This window comes from Myotis nattereri (genome assembly GCF_964212035.1).
Source record: "Myotis nattereri genome assembly, chromosome: 1".
NCBI lineage: Eukaryota > Metazoa > Chordata > Mammalia > Chiroptera > Vespertilionidae > Myotis > Myotis nattereri.
Genome location: NC_138075.1, coordinates 113,353,538 through 113,371,242, shown reverse-complemented (window position 1 = coordinate 113,371,242; position 17,705 = coordinate 113,353,538). Strand labels below are relative to the sequence as shown.

Below are 17,705 nucleotides of genomic sequence, written 5' to 3'. Positions count from 1 at the left end.
TGCGCTCCCACAGTGGGAGCATTGCTCAGCTGACCAACGGGCTCATGGCTGGCAAGCACAGCTGAGGAAGCGCAAGTCTCTCCCGTGGACCCTCCCCCTGCGCGTCCCTCCCCCATCTGGACTGGGACCAGGATCTGGGACCACCATCCATACTGACTGGGCATGAGCCCATGGCCCCTTCTCCAGCGCCCGTGTGAGGAGCAAGGCTGCAATGACAAGCGGTGGCTGTGTGGTCACAGGCGCCACACATATCACCCTAGGACAAACGCGCAGAGGCTGCAGCAGAGTGGCAGGGAGCCTACCGAGCAGTGACGGCATGCGTAGTTGGGCTGGGATGAGCAGGAGTGGCACGGCACCTGGCTAGGGCTCGGGCTTGGGCTCTTCCCCGGCCGCCTGCCACTTCGCACACTACTTGGTGCAGTGTGGGATCAATGCGGACAGAAGCTGGAACCCACCAAGCTGGTGGGTAAGGCCAGGCTGTAGTAGCATGGAGGTCCACTATCCCCTCAGGCCAGGTCGAGAGACCCCACTGGTGCACAAACCTGCGCATCTGGCCTCTAGTTTACTGTATAATTAAGAATGCAATACTACCTATGAATAGTTCTAAAGGAAGACTCTTTTAAAAAGTTAAACAGTGGCAGAGTATTAAAAAAAGTTTGCAAAGCTTGGTTTAGTTTCTAAATCCAGAGAATATGCATCTACACTTAAGCTAAGGAAATGGAATTTTATTAGAGCCTAACATAAGGTAATAGTACACATATAAGTACCAGGCTTTTTATTTTTTTTTCACATCCAATAATAAAAATAGGAAAGCTAATAAAGCACTATCTTATCTACCAAAAAAGGAAAGCCTATAGTTGCAAATGTTCAATGTTTCAAAATGAGACAGCTATTGCCCTAGCTGGTGTGCTTCAGTTGGTTGGAGTGATCTCCCATACACTAAAGGTCATGGATTATATTGCCAATCATGGCACATTATTATCGACTAGAGGCCCAGTGCATGAATTTCTGCATGGGAGGTGTCCGGCCGGCCCTGGCCCCAATCAGGGTGGATCAGGGCTGGGCCTGTTGGGAGTAGGAGATGGTGGGAGGCTGGTCGGCCCTGCCCCTGATCAGAGTTGGGGGGGGACCAATCAGGGGCAGAGCTGGCTGGGAAGAGGGGTTGCAGGCTGATCAGGGAGGTGGGGGCCCATCAGGGGCGGGGCTGGCTGGGGGGAGTGGCCATAGGAAGTTGGCCAGCCGACCCCACCTCCTATTGGGATGGGGGAGCGATAAGGGGCCAGGCTGGCCAGGGGAAGGGGCTGAGGGCCAAACAGGGTGGTGGGGGCCAATCAGGGTTGGGGCCAGCTGGGAGAGGGGCTTCAGGAGGTTGGCCAGCAGGCCCCGCCTCCTATAGAGGTAGGGAGGCAATAGGGCAGGTCGGGCGTGGGGAAGGGCCGCGGGGTGTCGGCCAGCCGCCCCAGCCTCAATCGGGGTGGGAGAGGCCAATCAGAAGCGGGCCGGCTGTGGGGAGGGGTCGCGGGTGGTTGGCCAGCCAACCCCACCCCCATTTGGGCCAGTTCGCTGGCCACAGTAGGTGTCATAGTGAACGGTTGTTCTGGTGATTACAGTGTTTCAGTCACTGGCTTTATATACACACACACACACACACACACACACACACACACACACACACACACACACACATATACAGACTAGAAGCCTGGTGCATGAAAATTCATGCACTGGGGGGGGGGGGGGGGTGTCTCTCAGCCTGGCCTGCCCTTCTCACAATCCTGGAGCCCTCGGGGCAGGAGGAGACCCAGTGATCAGGGGAAGGCGATGCCCCATCAAACCTCTACTGCTGCCACTGCTGGCAGCGCGAGCCTCGGCCTGCCCTGGTTACCTGAGCTTTGAGCGCCCCTGGGCAGCCGGGCAGCTGAGGGGACTGGGGGACTCTGGAGGCAGGCACACAGAATGGCCGGGCCTGCCTGGGGACGGGCCCAGCCTTGCCACACACCTGCCACCTAGGCGGGGCTGAGAGGACTGGGCACCGCCATCTTTGAGGGCAGGGCAGTCAATTAGCATATTCCCTCCTTATTGGCTGTGGGTGCCATCTTTTCGACAGTGTGAGGGTCAATTAGCATATTCCCTCTTTAATAGATAACTAGAGGCCCGGTGCACAAAAATTTGTGCACTCGGGGGGGAGGGGGGGTCCCTCAGCCCGGCCTGTGCCCTCTCACAGTCTGGGACCCCTCAGGAGAGAACGACCTGCTGGCTTAGGCCTGCTCCCGGGTGGCAGAGGGCAGGCCCAATCCCTAGTTACAGCCCCTGGTCAGGCTCAGAGCAGGGCTGATTGGGGAGTTGGGGCGCTGCCCCCTGTCATGCACAGAGCAGGGTGGATCGGGAGGTTGGGATACCACCCTCAGTCACGCTAAGGGTAGGCCGATTTGGGGGTTGGGGCGCCGCCCCCTATCACACTTAAGGCAGGGTCGATGGGGAGGTTGCAGCGCCACCCCGTCACGCACAGAGCAGGGCCCATAAGGGGGGTTGGGGCGCTGCCCCCTGTCACGCACAGAGCAGGGCCCATCAGGGGGGTTGGTGCTTCGTACCCTGTCACGCACAGAGCAGGGTCAATCAGGGGGTTGGGGCGCCTTCCCGTCACTCACAGAATAGGGCCGATAGGGGAGTTGGGGCGCCGCACCCTGTTACACTCAAGGCAGGGCCGATGGGGAGGTTATGGCTCTACCCCGTCACACACAAAGCAGGGCCCATGGGGGGAGGGGTTGAGGCGCCGCACCCTGTCACACACAGAGCCGCAGGGCGATCAGGGGGTTAGGGAGCTCCCCCCTATCAGGCACAGAGCAGGGCTGATCAGGGGGTTGGGGTGCCTTCCCCTGTCACGAACAGAGAAGGCTGGATAGGGAGGTTGTGGCCCCGCCCTCTGTCACACACACAGCTGTAGGGCGATCGGGGGTTTGGGCACTGCCCCCTGTCACGCTGATCCCGGTGCCGGGAGGCCTCGTGGCTCCGCTGATCCCGGTGCTGGGAGGCATATTATCCTTTTACTATATAGCATAGAGGCCTGGTGCACGGGTGGGGGCCAGCTGGTTTGCCCTGAAGGGTGTCCTGGATCAGGGTGGGGGTCCCCACTGGGGTGCCTGGCCAGTCTGGGTGAGGGGCTGAGGGCTATTTTCAGGCTGGCGGGTGACTGAAGCTCCCAACCGCTCCTTTTTTTCCTTTTTTTAAAATTCTGGGCCAGCTTTAGCTCTGAGGCTTGGCTCCAGCTCTTAGGCCTCCGCTGCTGAAAGCAGGTATCTGGTCTGTTTGGGTTCTATAATCGAAACACTGTTTCAACTCCAGCTCTGAGATCCCGACTGGCTGAAAGCTGGTTTCTGAGGTTTTGTTTAGCTTCTATATTTGTAACAATGTTTCAAACTGCAAGCTCAGAGGCCGGCAGCGGCAAGTGGGGAACGTTGGAGTCCTCCTTCACTGAAGCAAGCAAGCCTCATGTTCGCTTCAAGCTTCCTGGCTGCCTGCCGCCATCTTGGCTGGCAGTTAATTTGCATATCGCCCTGATTAGCCAATGGGAAGGGTAATGGAGGTACGGCTAATTACCATGTTTCTCTTTTATTAGATAGGATTTTCCCCTTGATGGGCTGCCTGGAGAAAGAATTCTTAGGCTCAGACTACATTGTGCTTGGGTAGTTAAGACAGAGAGGAGATATTTGTTGAGGAGACCTTCTGAGAAAAGGACACCTATTGAGTTCTATTCATACTCCACCCATACTGTAATTTATAAAATTAACAATAGATTTTCAGACCCTTCAGTAGTTAACTTGATAATCTGCCAGTCAGAGAATTATGATTATGGTATTAAAGTATTGTGTATTAAAAGTTCAAGATATTAAAAATTCTAATTTATTACATAGTTTTAACACATCGTATGCAGGAAACGTATTTATACGTTTTACGTATTTATACTTTCTACCAGTGTAGTAGAGTGCGGGACACGTATTAATACGTTTTTTATAGACTAGCAGTAGAATGCGGGTAACGTATAAATACGTAAACTAAAGTTATCGTAATTTTACTGAATGTTGTCATTTGCGCAAAAAATTAACAAAAATGGCCCGCGCCACCTGTTAGCGCGCGATAAAAACTACCCACAAACAATGTGTTAAGAAATCGCACTCAACATTACCACAGCCACTGTATTCTATTTTCTATTTTATCTAACAAATTGTAGCAATACCATTTGGATATGGGTAATTTTGTATCTGTGATTGTTTTGTGTCTCACACCATCATGTCTTAGTTTTTACTTCCTTTCTGTTCTTTCATTCTGTTTTCTATGTCCTCTTCTAACTATTTAACTGTTTTAAACATTATTTCACAGACTATAATACTACTTCAAACTTTAAAGTGATATTTCTTCTGTTTCCTGTGTGTACCAACTCCCTGTCAAAGTGGTTTGGCTTTCTAGGATAGTTTAGAAGTATATTTTCAGTAGAAGTTATTTTCTAAGGGGATCTCATAAACTTATTTTGAGGTTTTTTGTTTTGTTGCTGTTGACAGTATTTCAGGTGTCTCCCATTCATGCCCCCTTTACCCTCCTACACCCAGCTCTTACCGACCCCCCAGGTCTTCACCACCCTATTGTTCATGTCCATGGGCTAAACATATAAGTATATAAGTTCTTCGGTTTATCTCTCCTTTTAAAACCAGGTTTATTTAGTGCTTGCTCATGCTTGTTCCAGGTCTAGTTTGGATAATTTGTTTTTTGGGTTTTTTTTAGTGATAAAATAATCTTGTGTACCCTCCTCAAGGATTTTAGGCAATTGACCCTTTTGCAGACCCCAGGTCTAAAAAAAGATAACCAATCATTTAAACCAGTGGTTGCCAACCGGTGGTCAGCGGACCACTGGTGGTCCGTGAGGTCAGAAAGGTTGGCAACCGCTGATTTAAACAACTGGGTTCAGTTTATTTGCCAAGTGGTTGGTAATGGTGCATTTCTATTGTATAAGTCAACAGAACAATCGTGACAAAAAGGTTAAGCAAAGCCATATACAGAATTACAAAAAAATCATACTATAGGGTATCTCTGGGAAAAAAAAATTCCTGGATGGATACTAAATTGGTCAACTGAACTTGTAGCTTTTTGAACTTTTACACACATTCCTGCCAGATTAGTTTCTGTGTCATTAAAAAGAACAGGAATGTTTCACAGATGTGTACCTTCACCACTGTCAACTCCAGACAGATTACTAAAAGACCCATTACTACCACTTCCAGTGGCAAATTTCATCTGCTGCTCTAGGTGCTCCAGCTGGAAGACCAACAAGTTCTTTACTGTGCTGAGACTCTCCAGCATGGTCTGCTTCTGGATGAGAGTCTCTGTCAGCTGATGGAGTCAATTTTCTAACTCAGGCATCAATTTTCAACCTTTTTCATCTCATAGCACACACAAACTAATTATTAAAATTTTGCAGCACACCAAAAAATACATTTTTTGCCAATCTGACAAAAAACTAATAGGTATAATTTTTATTCATTCACACCAGCCGCCTATTGTTGTGTTGGCTATTGTCATTTTTTATTTGACATCTAAGGGAAAATAGGTCAGTGCCTCTGATTAAACAGTCAGGTATTACATGTTTTTAAAATTCTTGCAGCATATCTATTGAAAATCACTGGCTTAAAGTTTTATTGGTAAGCTGATTCCTGAGATTTTAAATTTCTTCTCAATTTTTAATTCTGCATTGCAATTTGTTCTTTGTTCAATACAGATCTTCTACGTAGTGGAATTCTTGCTTCTGTCAGTCCACTTCTGCCTCTAGTTCTTGTTTAGATGCTTTATGTCCAGCTATTTACTTGGTCTTGCAGATCCTATAGCTGTCTTCTTGCTGATTCTGCTTCACTGGCCTGCTGAGCCTCCATATCCATCAGAACTCAGCTGATGTATCTGACCCATCAGCTTCTGTATTTCTTCTCTTTGCATCTGTTTTTCATGCCAAAGTTCTTCTAGCTCCATGCTATTTAGCAGTACTGCTATCTAGGACTTCAAAACCAGATCCTTCTTTTAAGCTGTTAATCAGCTTATCTGTAGATTGAAGTATTCTAGTAGCTTTTTGCTTATAGTCAGTTCCTGCTTAAAGGACTCCAAGTTGGACTTACACATTTTGATTTTCTGCTCATCAACTTTCTTCTTCTCATCTGAGTATTGTCTTTCTGCCAGAGTAATGGCTTCTGTCAAATTCACGTTTCATTTCCATTTATTCAGGTGTGTAGCAAGCTGACTCTGCATTCACTTGATAGCTCTCCTGGCTCTCCAGAGTAGCATCCACTTCATGCAGATCTTGTGATTTTTCACTCTGTACGGCTTCTAACGCTTTTGTGCAAGAATTCAGTAGCTGGTCAGCATCTTGGATTCTCACTTTTAGTACAGCCAGCTGGGAATCCTTTGTAGCCCTAACTTCAGTCAGGTTGTCTACTTGGGCTCTAAGTTCTTGAGTTACTCAGTCACTCTTTGAATGGTCAGCATTCCACTTTCAACTCTTGCTCTGGCTTTATTTCATTCTTCTTGAATTTCCTCGGCTCTTTGAAATAATGCCATTTAAAAAAATATATTTTATTGATTTTTTACAGAGAGGAAGGGAGAGGGATAGAGAGTTAGAAACATCGATGAGAGAGAAACATCGATCAGCCACCTCCTGCACACTCCCCACTGGGGATGTGCCCCCAACCAAGGTACATGCCCTTGACCGGAATCGAACCTGGAACCCTTGAGTCCGCAGGCCGGCGCTCTGCCAAACTGGCCAGGAATAATGAGGCCATTTTTTGTTGTTGCTGTTAATCCTCACCCAAGAATATTTTTCCATTGATTTTTTAGAGAGAGTGGAAGGGAGGAAGGAAGAGAGAACAGGGAAAGAGACACATCGATCAGTTGCCTCCCACACATGCCACAACCAGGCCTGAGCATCGAACATGCTACCAGGTACATGCCCTTGACAAGGAATAAAACCCACAACCCTTCAGTGTGTGTGCTGATGCTCTAACCACTGTGCGACCGGCCAGGGCATGAGGCCATTTTTTTTATTTAAAGACTGAACTTCATTCCTCAGCAGTTGATTCTCCAGCTGAAGTTTAGATAGTTCATGTAATTTGCCATCATGGGTTGTGATTAGTGCAAGAAGCATTTGATGATACATTTTTCTTTGAAGAATCCTCTTGGAATTCATGACCAGAATCTGAATTATTAAAGGCTTGATGGCTTTGGCTCCCAGAAAGATTTTCTTCAGTGGTTTTGATGATGGTTATGCTGGTGTTTATAGCTCTGACACTTGTCTGAGAATAATAAAGCACCAGTGTCTTGCCCCTTTTTTATTTCCACCCTTCTGCAGGCTCCTTTTGTGAACTATTAAGAAAATCAAACAGCAGCTCATCACCAGGTTCTGACTTTTTTCTCCAAACTGGGATTAAGGCCTAGGAACTCATGCTTTTTCTACTAATGTCCTAGGTCCTGCTTTCACATTTGTGGTCCCAGTTAAGATGGTGGCTTTTTTATTTCTAACTAGAGGCCCGGTGCACGAATTCATTCATGGGTGGGGTCCCTAGGCCTGGCCAGCTATCAGGGTCAAAAAGGCTGCCTTGCCCAGTCCCCACTGGGGTGCCTGGCCAGCCTGGGTGAGGGGCTGAGGGCTTTTTTCAGGCTCACCAAACCCCTTCAGGGTGGGGGTCCCCACTGGGGTGCCTGGCCAGCCTGGGTAAGGGGCTGATGGCTGTTTGCAGGCTGGTCAAGCACCCCCTCCCCAGTGGGGACCCTCGCCCCATGGAGGTTTGGCCAGCCTGGATGAGAAGCTGATGGCTGTTTTCAGGCTGGCCACACCCCCTTTAGGGTGGGGAGTCCACTGGGGTGCCTGGCCAGTCTGCGTGAGGGGCTGAGGGCCGTTTTCAGGCTGGCCAAGCCCCCCCGGCGATGGAAGCTCCCAGCCTCTCCTTTTTTATTTTATTTTTTTTATTCTGGGATTTATTTACCTTCTATAATTGAAACTCTGTAGCCTTGAGAGGAGCTTAGAGCTGGCCAGGGCGGGCAGGAGGGAAGTCTTCTGCTCGCTCCAGCTCCGTGGCCACAGGCAGCTGAAAGCAGGTATCTAGGGTTTATTTACCTTCTATAATAGAAACTTTCTTGCTTTAAGTGGAGCTCAGAGCCGCCGCAGCAGGCGGGAAGCTTGGCTTCCTCCATCATTGGGGCAACCAAGCCTCCTGCTTGCTCCAGCTCCGTGGCTGCCAGCCGCCATCTTGGTTGGGTTAATTTGCATATAGTCGCTCTGATTGGCTGGTGGGCGTGGCTTAAGACGTAGCAAAGGTATGGTCAATTTGCATCTTGTCTTTTATTAGTGTAGACTAGTACTGGAAGCCCAGGGCATGAAATTCATGCACGGGTACAGTCCCTAGGCCTGTACCCTGCGATCAGGACCATCTTCCCCAGCTGACCACAGCCAGCCCCACCCTCTGCCACCACCCACCCTGGGTTCACCATTCACCATTGGGTGATCGGTGCTTGACAATTGGGGGAAGGGACCAAGAGGTCAGTTGTTCCCATCCGCTCACCAGCCCTGCCCCCACAGTGGGTGACATTCAGGCGATCAGAGCCTGCCGGCCAGGAAAGGAAGCAAGAGGTGGTCAGTGTACCTCATAGTGACTGGTCCAGTGGTTGTTCTGGATATTCTTCCATTAGGGTCAATTTGCATATTACCCTGTTATTATATAGGATAGAGGACTGGTGCACGGTCCAGGTTGCGGCCTCGATCCCCAGTGTGGAGAATGTAGGAGGCAGTCAATCAATGATTCTCTCTCATTATTGTTGTTTCTATCTCCCTCTCCCACTCCCTTCCTCTCTAAAATCAATAAAAATATATTAAGTAAATAAATAAATATAATTTTAAAAATCCAGGATTTTGGGATCACTGTAAGGATATTTGTTGACAATTAACTAAGATTCCATTGAAATTTTTTATAAAGACAGACTCAAAAGAAGTGATACTATACTTCTGCAGTCTACATCTTCTTTCTCCATTAGAAATATGATCTTGACTGTCCTCTTATTCTCATTCAAGATCTGAATTTAGTTACCTTTTGCCTTCCATATATTATGCTTCTGCTTAAATAACCTCCAATTCCTGTTTCACTTTAATATGTTTGCATACTATTTACAGTCTTTATAAATGTTCTGAATCTTCTACTTAATCCATTTTTAGTTATTCTGTTAGTTTTTATTTTGTGATGCTACAATTTCTAATTTTATGGTATCCTTTTACCTCAAACACACCAGAAAATAGTAGATGGTAAAGTGGTGTGGAAAGAGCAAAAATGCTCTGACACTGGCAGTAATACACTGTAATACAATCATTCTCAATAACATATCTGCTGAGTCAATTGCTCAAAAAGCAAATAAACTATAGCTCTGCTTTTCCTTTATAGAAAGTACAATTTAAAAACTTTCTCCAAGGGGGAAGTTTAGGGTGTTGGTAATATTCTTTTTCTTAACCTATGTGGTAGTTACAAGGGTGTTTTCGTTTCTGACAATTCACTGAGCTATACATTTTTTGTGTGTGCACTTTTTTGTATGCATGTTATGTCCCAGAATAAAAAAATTTTCAAAGAGAGTTTATTATATAAAACCGCTAAATGGGCCAGGAAGAAAAAACTAGATTAGAAAACTAGAAGAATCCAGAAATTATGAAAGCAGAGGTAATACAGGTTCGATCTGTTGATCATTAGTAACACTGAATGTCTTTGTATAAATTATTATATACATACAGCTTCCACAAATAATATTTTAAATGCCAAAGGAGCATTTAATGTAAATAATCTTCTTAGAAAAGAATATATGTAATAGTAAATAGAAGAAATATTTCTTTGCTTAGTTACATCTTAGCAGGATATTTAGTCAACTTTAAATTTTTCAAAACTGATGTCCATTGTATAAATAAAACATACCTTAAATTAAAAGAAAAACACTTTGCCTTAAGCCTTTTTGTAAGATAGCTTCTTAGAAATAACTTTGCAAAAGGCAAGGAAAATTTAAGATATTCCTTTTACTTAAAAAAACACACAACTATAACTCTCCCTTATCTACAAAGGACAATTTACACACATGAAAATCTGAAAAATGAAAACTCATACAATTAGTTTTATCTCTCATTTTAGAAATAAAACCTGCCAAATAGTTATTCTGTTGAAATATATCAAAGCTGAATTTAAAAGTTTTACTGGGGTGGGAAACCAAGATGGCAGCATAGGTAAACACCGGAAATTGCTGCCTCGCACAACCACTTCAAAAATACAACTAAAAGACAGAACAGACATCATCCAGAACCACAGGAAGGCTGGCTGAGTGGAAATTCTACAACTAGAAGGAAATAGAAAAGCATACCGAGACTCAGAGGAGGTGCAGTGCGGAAGTAAAATACAAAGGTGCGGAGGTGCATGCGGAGAGGGCTGGTGGCTGAGGACATGGTTGTCTTTTTCAATTGGGGGGGAGTCTTTAGCTCTGAGCTCCAGTTCCGGGCGAGTCTCTGGGGACACAGACTAATACGGCAGAAACGGGACTGTGTGGCATCGGTTGGAACTCGAGGGCAGTTTTCTCTCAGGGGTGCTCGCAGCGATTGCCAGGGCCTCTGAGGGCAGGACTGAGAGCAGCCATAACTGCTCGCTCCACCCTGTTGATCCCATGGGACCCTGCCCCGCCCAAGCCATGCACTGAGGCTTTTGCATATGAAAGGCCTGGCCCTTTGCAATCTGAAAATTACTTAATAAACTGCAGCTGGCCCAAGGCCCCAGGGCAACTTGCATTGCTTCACAGCTGGCTTCTACTGAGTAGCCTCAGGCAGAGGCTAGATTAGCACCTCCTTAGAGATCCAGGAGCCAGTTCTCCCACTGCAGAAACAGCTGATTCTCACAGCCAATTGGCCTGGAGGTCAATTCCTCCCAGTGTTACCTACAACAATCAAGGCTTAACTACAACAAGACTGTGCACAAAGCCCACAAGGGGGTTCACCAAGAGTGTCTACCTCAGGTAATTGAGGAGGCTGAGCCACTGGGCCCTATTGGACACTTAGCACAGAAAGCCACTCTATCGACACAGCGAAGCATAAAAAATGCCGAGACAAAGTAACAGGACCCAAATGACAGAAATGGAGGAAAGCAAACTACTGGATATAGAGTTCAAAACCACACTTTTAAGGTTTTTCAAGAATTTTCTAGAAACCGCCAATAAACTCAATGAGAGTCTCAAGAAATCTAGTGAGACCCTCAATGTTGTGATAAAGGACCAACTAGAAATTAAGCATTCACTGACTGAAATAAAGAATATTATACAGACTCCCAACAGCAGACCAGAGGATCGCAAGAATCAAGTCAAAGATTTGAAATATGAAGAAGGAAAAAACACCCAACCGGAAAAGCAAAATGAAAAAAGAATCCAAAAATACGAAGATAGTGTAAGGAGCCTCTGGGACAACTTCAAGCGTACCAACATCCGAATTATAGGGGTGCCAGAAGAAGAGAGAGAGCAAGATATTGAAAACCTATTTGAAGAAATAATGAAAGAAAACTTCCCCTACCTGGTGAAAGAAATAGACTTACAAGTCCAGGAAGTGCAGAGAACCCCAAACAAAAGGAATCCAAAGAGGACCACACCAAGACACATCATAATTAAAATGCCAAGAGCAAAAGACAAAGAGAGAATCTTAAAAGCAGCAAGAGAAAGACAGTCAATTACCTACAAGGGAGTACCCATACGACTGTCAGCTGATTTCTCAACAGAAACCTTGCAGGCCAGAAGGCAGTGGCAAGAAATATTCAAAGTGATGAATGCCAAGAACCTACAACCAAGATTACTTTATCCAGTAAAGGTATCATTCAGAATTGAAGGTCAGATAAAGAGCTTCACAGATAAGGAAAAGCTAAAGGGGTTCATCACCACTAAACCAGTATTATATGAAATGCTGAAAGGTATCCTTTAAGAAGAGGAAGAAGAAGAAAAAGGTAAAGATACAAATTATGAACAACAAATACACATCTATCAACAAGCGAATCTAAAAATCAAGTGAATAAATAATCTGATGAACAGAATAAACTGGTGATTACAATAGAATCAGGGGCATTGAAAGGGAGTGGACTGACTATTCTTGGGGGGAAAGGGTTGTGGGGGATGGGGGAAGAGACTGGACAAAAATCGTGAACCTATGAAGGAGGACAGTGGGGGGGGGGGGGAATGAGGGTGGAGGGTGGGAGGGGAACCACGTGGAGGGGAGCTATGGGAGGAAAAATAGAGGAACAACTGTAATAATCTGAACAATAAATATTTAATTAAAAAAAAAGTTTTACTGGTAGTGCACATGCCAAAAAACCATATAAGTCTCAGAGTCCTAAAAACACAGGTGTAACCAGCACACTTCTATTGAAGTTACTTTGGCCAGAAAATGACTACATATAAAATTCTCACTGCACAGCAATGGTCTATCAAAGGCTAGAACTACAGCAGGCAATAGTGTGATTGCAGTAGTTAACAAGGGCTTATGAAGATGCCCTCCCGCAGAATGTGAAATGGGATATTTTATGATTTAAGGAAGAGGCATACAGAAAAAGAAACCTGCTTTAACCATTTCTAAATGTCAAAGTAAAATCCAATGAACTGAGTTAAGGGTAAGTGGTGGTGGGGGTGGGGGTGGGGGGAGAGGGGAGACTAATACTTCAAAGCCCTGACTGAGTAGCTCAGTTGGTTCGAGCATCGTGCCAATACACCAAGGATGTAGGTCCGATCCCTGGTCAAGGCATACACAAGAATCAAACAATGAATGCATAAATAAGTGGAACAACAAATCAATGTTTCTTTTTCTTTCTCTCTCTCCCCACTTCCTATCTAAAACCAGTAAATAAAAAAAAGTCATAAACCGATACTTTGCATGTATTATCTGAGTTTACCATCACAATTTTAAAGGTAGCAGTAGCACTCCAAGAAATACTGCTAATAGCTGCAAAATCAGTCAAGAGAAAAGATGACATTTGGTTGATTACCTAAGTCAGGTTATCTCTACTATCTCCACTACCTCCATCTAATTTTCTGACTCCTAATTATGCTTCCACATTAAATTGTTTTATTTCTAGTAAAAACTATCACATAAGAAGCAGAGAAAGATATCAATATCAAATTCTATATACTTAAATAATAATTAAATTTCACTTTTTGTTTAAAAATCATAGCAATGTTTTACTGAGTGCCTACTAAATATCAGGTGCTTTACACTCATTCTTATTGGTGTTTATTAATAAAAAATAACAATCCATATAACAAATATAAATCACATATCTATTTAATTCAATTATATGAAGTTCACCAGAACAAATGATATCTGAAACATGATGTTAGGGTATGGTAAGAAAACAGAATGGCATAAGATTATTATGTCTCCTTAGAGAAGTAAAAAATTATAAAATGAAACATGGTAGAATACTAATACTACTGCTTACCAGTTTTTCTCTGAATATGTCTCTTCCCGGCTTCCCTGAAAGCAACCATAGCCCTGAAAAAGGCTCGGAGAACCGCCCATCGAAAAACAGATACAGGATCAATTCCAATCATCCCAGAGATAAATGCATTTTTGCTACTTCTCAGAAGAGCTACAATGTCAGGGCGCATATGATCTGTGTTTTTTTCCCGGAAATCCTATATGAAAAAAATACCAGTGTTATTTTTTATAAAATTATTAAACCAAGAAGATAACAGGTCACATATTTGAACAGTGATTGAATAAGGACTATAGAAGTTATTTCTGTTTTAAGTAGCTAACTGAACAAAATATCTTCTATAAAGTCCCACTCAATCCTAAAACTATTAGATTCTATATTACATTTGAATTAGAAAGTATATTCCACAATTTTATTGTACTTTATAAACCCTGGTCAGGGAGAGCTCTCTGAAAGGGTACCATGTGAAGTGACAAGAAAGCTGAATAATGAAAAGGAATCAGACATAAGAATGTCAGAAACAGCATTCCAAGCAAAAGGAACATCTACTACCCGAAGGTGATGGATATTTGAACAAGTTAGGAGAAAAGCATTAAGAGCAAGGGCTGGAGTATTCTAGGCAATGAGTGTTGTGAAAGATTAGACAAATAAATAAGCTATGTAGACTATATAAACCTGAATTAGGAGTCTGGATTTTATTTAAGTGTAAAGGCAAGTCACTAAAAGGGTGATGAAATGAGCAAACTGGTGTTTTCTAAACACCATTTGGTTGCTGTGAAGGGAATGAATTGTGCAAAGAATAGAAAAAGGGAGACCAGCTATTGTAACATTCCAGGTAAGAGCTGACAGTGACTGGGACTACGTTGGTAGTATGAATAGAAAGGAAAAATAGTGATCATATTTATGATATGTTATGGAGGTAAAGACAAAGGACTTGTTGGTGGATTAGGGCATGGTGAGAAAATGAGGGAATTAGGTTAACAACTATATTTGGGGTTTGAGTAACTAGGTGAATAGAGGTGCCATATACTGATATGGAGAAAACTAGAGAAAAGAGAAGGTGTGGAGACAGGAAATAAGGATTAAGAGATCAATTCTGTCCAAGTTAAGTTTAAAATGGTAAGGATATTATAATAGCAAGTAACATTTATAAAGAGGTTACTATGTGTTGAAATTCCTCTAAGCATTTTACACGTGTTATCTTATTTAAACTCATTTCATTCTCCTAACAACTTCTTGAGTTAATATTATTCCTATTTTATAGATGAGGAAACTGAGTAATAAAGAGGTTAACTATCTCAGCCCCTATCACACAGTAAGTGGAAGAACAAAGGTTCAAACACAACCACCCATAAACACTATACTATGTCTGCATACAGACATCAAGTAGGCAGATGGATATATGTGTCTAGAGTCCTACAGAAATTTCAGAAAATACATTTGGATATCATCCGTATATAGATTTTTTAAAATTGAGTAAGTACTTAAGAACTGTAAATAAGCAGTAAAAAAACCCTGCCAAAGCATGGATGGAGGTTGGAAGGGACAGAACACAATAAAATGGGTTAAAATATCCCACAGAATGACAGGGAGGGCAAGAAGCTTACTGGAAGGAAATCCCAGACTGATATGTATAGTCTGGGCATTCGGCTATAACCAAACCCAGATGGAAGGATCAAAACTTGGAGTAAATTACTACAAGTTTGTTCAGTTTTAAAAAATAGATCTAGCTCAGAATTCTATGAAGAACATGCCTAATATGATGTCATCTACCCTGATGTCCAAAAGGCAGTTGGGCTCATCCTACTACTTTTAGGGATTTCCTTTCCTAATTCTTCTTTGTTCACCTAAGAACAGGAAAAAGGGGGCAAACAGGCAGAAGACTTGGTCCTTGGCTTTTCTCTAAATACCCTTTGAATAAAGGGTGGGGCAAAAGTAGGTTTACAGTTGTGAGTACACAAAACAGTTTATTCTTGAAACTTGTACAAAAGTTAGTAAAACTAAGTAATAACTTTCAAATCCAAAACATCGCCATTGCCATCATCATCATCATATTAAATAATACATTCCAAGGGCAGACAAGATGTCAGGCACTAAGTTAAACACTATACATAAACTACTCAATTCTATCAATTACTCAATATAGTAGAATTAAGTAAAAGCTACACTTCATTGATAGGTAAAACAGAGAGGTACAGAAGCTTGCCAAAAGTCAAACATAGTAAGTACCAGTGCAAGAATTGAAACATCAATCTTTACTACCCCTAGACGATCCCATCCTCTAACTACACTGTAAAACCTAAAATTCTAGTATTCTTTACCATGATGACTATCAAATATTGATAAAGACCTTCCTTTTCCAAATGTAATGGTCGTGTGTCTCTGTCTATATAGGTCTAGATTTCTAAATACATTTCATAAACTAGTCACATCATTCTACTTGAAACTCTTTTCTCTTGGTTTCTATATCACATTTTGTGATTTACTACTTACTTTTTATGCTACCCTTCTGTCTCCACTGCTGGTATCATATTAGAAATTCTTACTATCTGGTCTTATGTACTCTTTTCATTCATCTTACACCAGGTGATCTCAAACATAATGATGGTTTGAAGCACTACCTTAGGTATAAATAAATAACATACCTATATGATAAGGCCCAAATCTGTTTTTCCAGCTCAGATCTTTCTTGTTACGTCTAACATATATTTCTATATTTGAAAATTGAAAGAATGCATTGTCTAGTAAAACAAGGCAGTCCTAGAATTTCCTTTGTGGGAAAGTTTTAAACTACTGGTTTAAATTATTAACAAACATGGGATTTCAAGTTTTCCTATATTTTCTGGTGTCAGTTTTAGTAATGTGCATTTTTCATCAAATTTTCCATTTTATCTATGTTGTCAAATTTGTTGCTGAAATGTTCATATCCTCTTAATATCTGTAAGTTATGTAATTAAGTCTCCTTTTTAATTTCTGATATCTATAATCTGTGAATCTTTTTTTCAATAATTAGTTACTTTTTATACCTTTTACTTATATTATTTCTGTTATCTTCTTAAGGATCTGACTTTTAACCTTGTCAATTTCTCTACTGTATATCTGCACTCTATTGTACTGATTTCTGTTCTTCCCTTATTTCCTTCTATTTTACTGAGGTATTTTAAAATAATTCTTTACTTTTCAATTACAGTTGACATACAATATTATATCAGCTTCAGGTATACAACCTAATGATTAAATCAGGGGTCCTCAAATTTTTTAAACAGGGGGCCAGTTCACTGTCCCTCAGACCGTTGGAGGGCCAGACTATAGTTTAAAAAAAAACTATGAACAAATTCCTATGCACACTGCACATATCTTATTTTGAAGTAAAAAAACAAAATGGGAACAAATACAACATTTGTATTTGCATGTGGCCCGCGGGCCATAGTTTGAGGACCCCTGGATTAAATATTAATATAACTTACTAAGTGATCACCATAATAAGTATAGTACCTATCTGACACCATACATAGTTACTACTGTACTTTACAACCTGTGACTGTTTCAATAACTAGCAATTTACACATCTTAATTCCTTCCCATTTTTCACCCATTCCCCCCCAATGCCTCTCCCATCTGGAAACCCATCAAAATGTTATCTGTTTCTATGAGTATTTTTGGTTTATTAATTTATTTTGTTTTCTAGATTTCACATATAAGTGAAATCACATAGAATTTGTCTTCCTCTGACAGACCCATTTCACTTATTATATTCCATAAGTCCATCCATATTGTTGCAGATGGCAAGATTTCATTCTCTTTTATGGCTGAGTCATATACTCCATTATATATATATATATACCACTTTTTCTTTATCCATTTGCTTATCGATGGACCCTTAGGTTGCTTCCAAATCTTGGCTATCTCTATCATCATCATCTACACTAATAAAAGAGAAACATGGTAATTGGCATACGACCGTTACCCTTCCCATTGGCTAATCAGCAAGATATGCAAATTAACTGGCAGCCAAGATGGCCGCCGGCAGCCAGGCAGCTGATCCGAACAGGGAGGCTTGCTTGCCCCAGCATGAGGAAGCCAAGGTTCCCCGTCTGCAGCTGGGGGGCTCTGAGCTCCTGAAGCAACAACTCCAAAAGATACAATGTTTCAATTATAGAAGCTAAAAGATGGCGGTTAATTTGCATACTCAGG

The 17,705-nt window shown here is 42.7% G+C and overlaps 1 protein-coding gene and 1 pseudogene across 2 annotated transcripts in view; both read right to left on the bottom strand.

Moving 5' to 3' along the window:
* The window catches only part of MYO9A (myosin IXA), a 424,596-nt gene that overhangs the window by 190,578 nt on the left and 216,313 nt on the right, over window positions 1-17,705 (bottom strand). The window contains exon 14 of the mRNA XM_081084933.1: window positions 13,515-13,710. Coding sequence (XP_080941059.1) covers window positions 13,515-13,710 — 196 coding nt within the window. The remainder of the gene's footprint in view (window positions 1-13,514; window positions 13,711-17,705) is intronic.
* LOC308528263 (golgin subfamily A member 5-like) lies at window positions 5,669-7,576 on the bottom strand (annotated as a pseudogene). Its single transcript has 2 exons — window positions 7,041-7,576; window positions 5,669-6,577 (listed from the first exon to the last, which is right to left on the bottom strand). The product of its transcript is annotated as a golgin subfamily A member 5-like (transcript).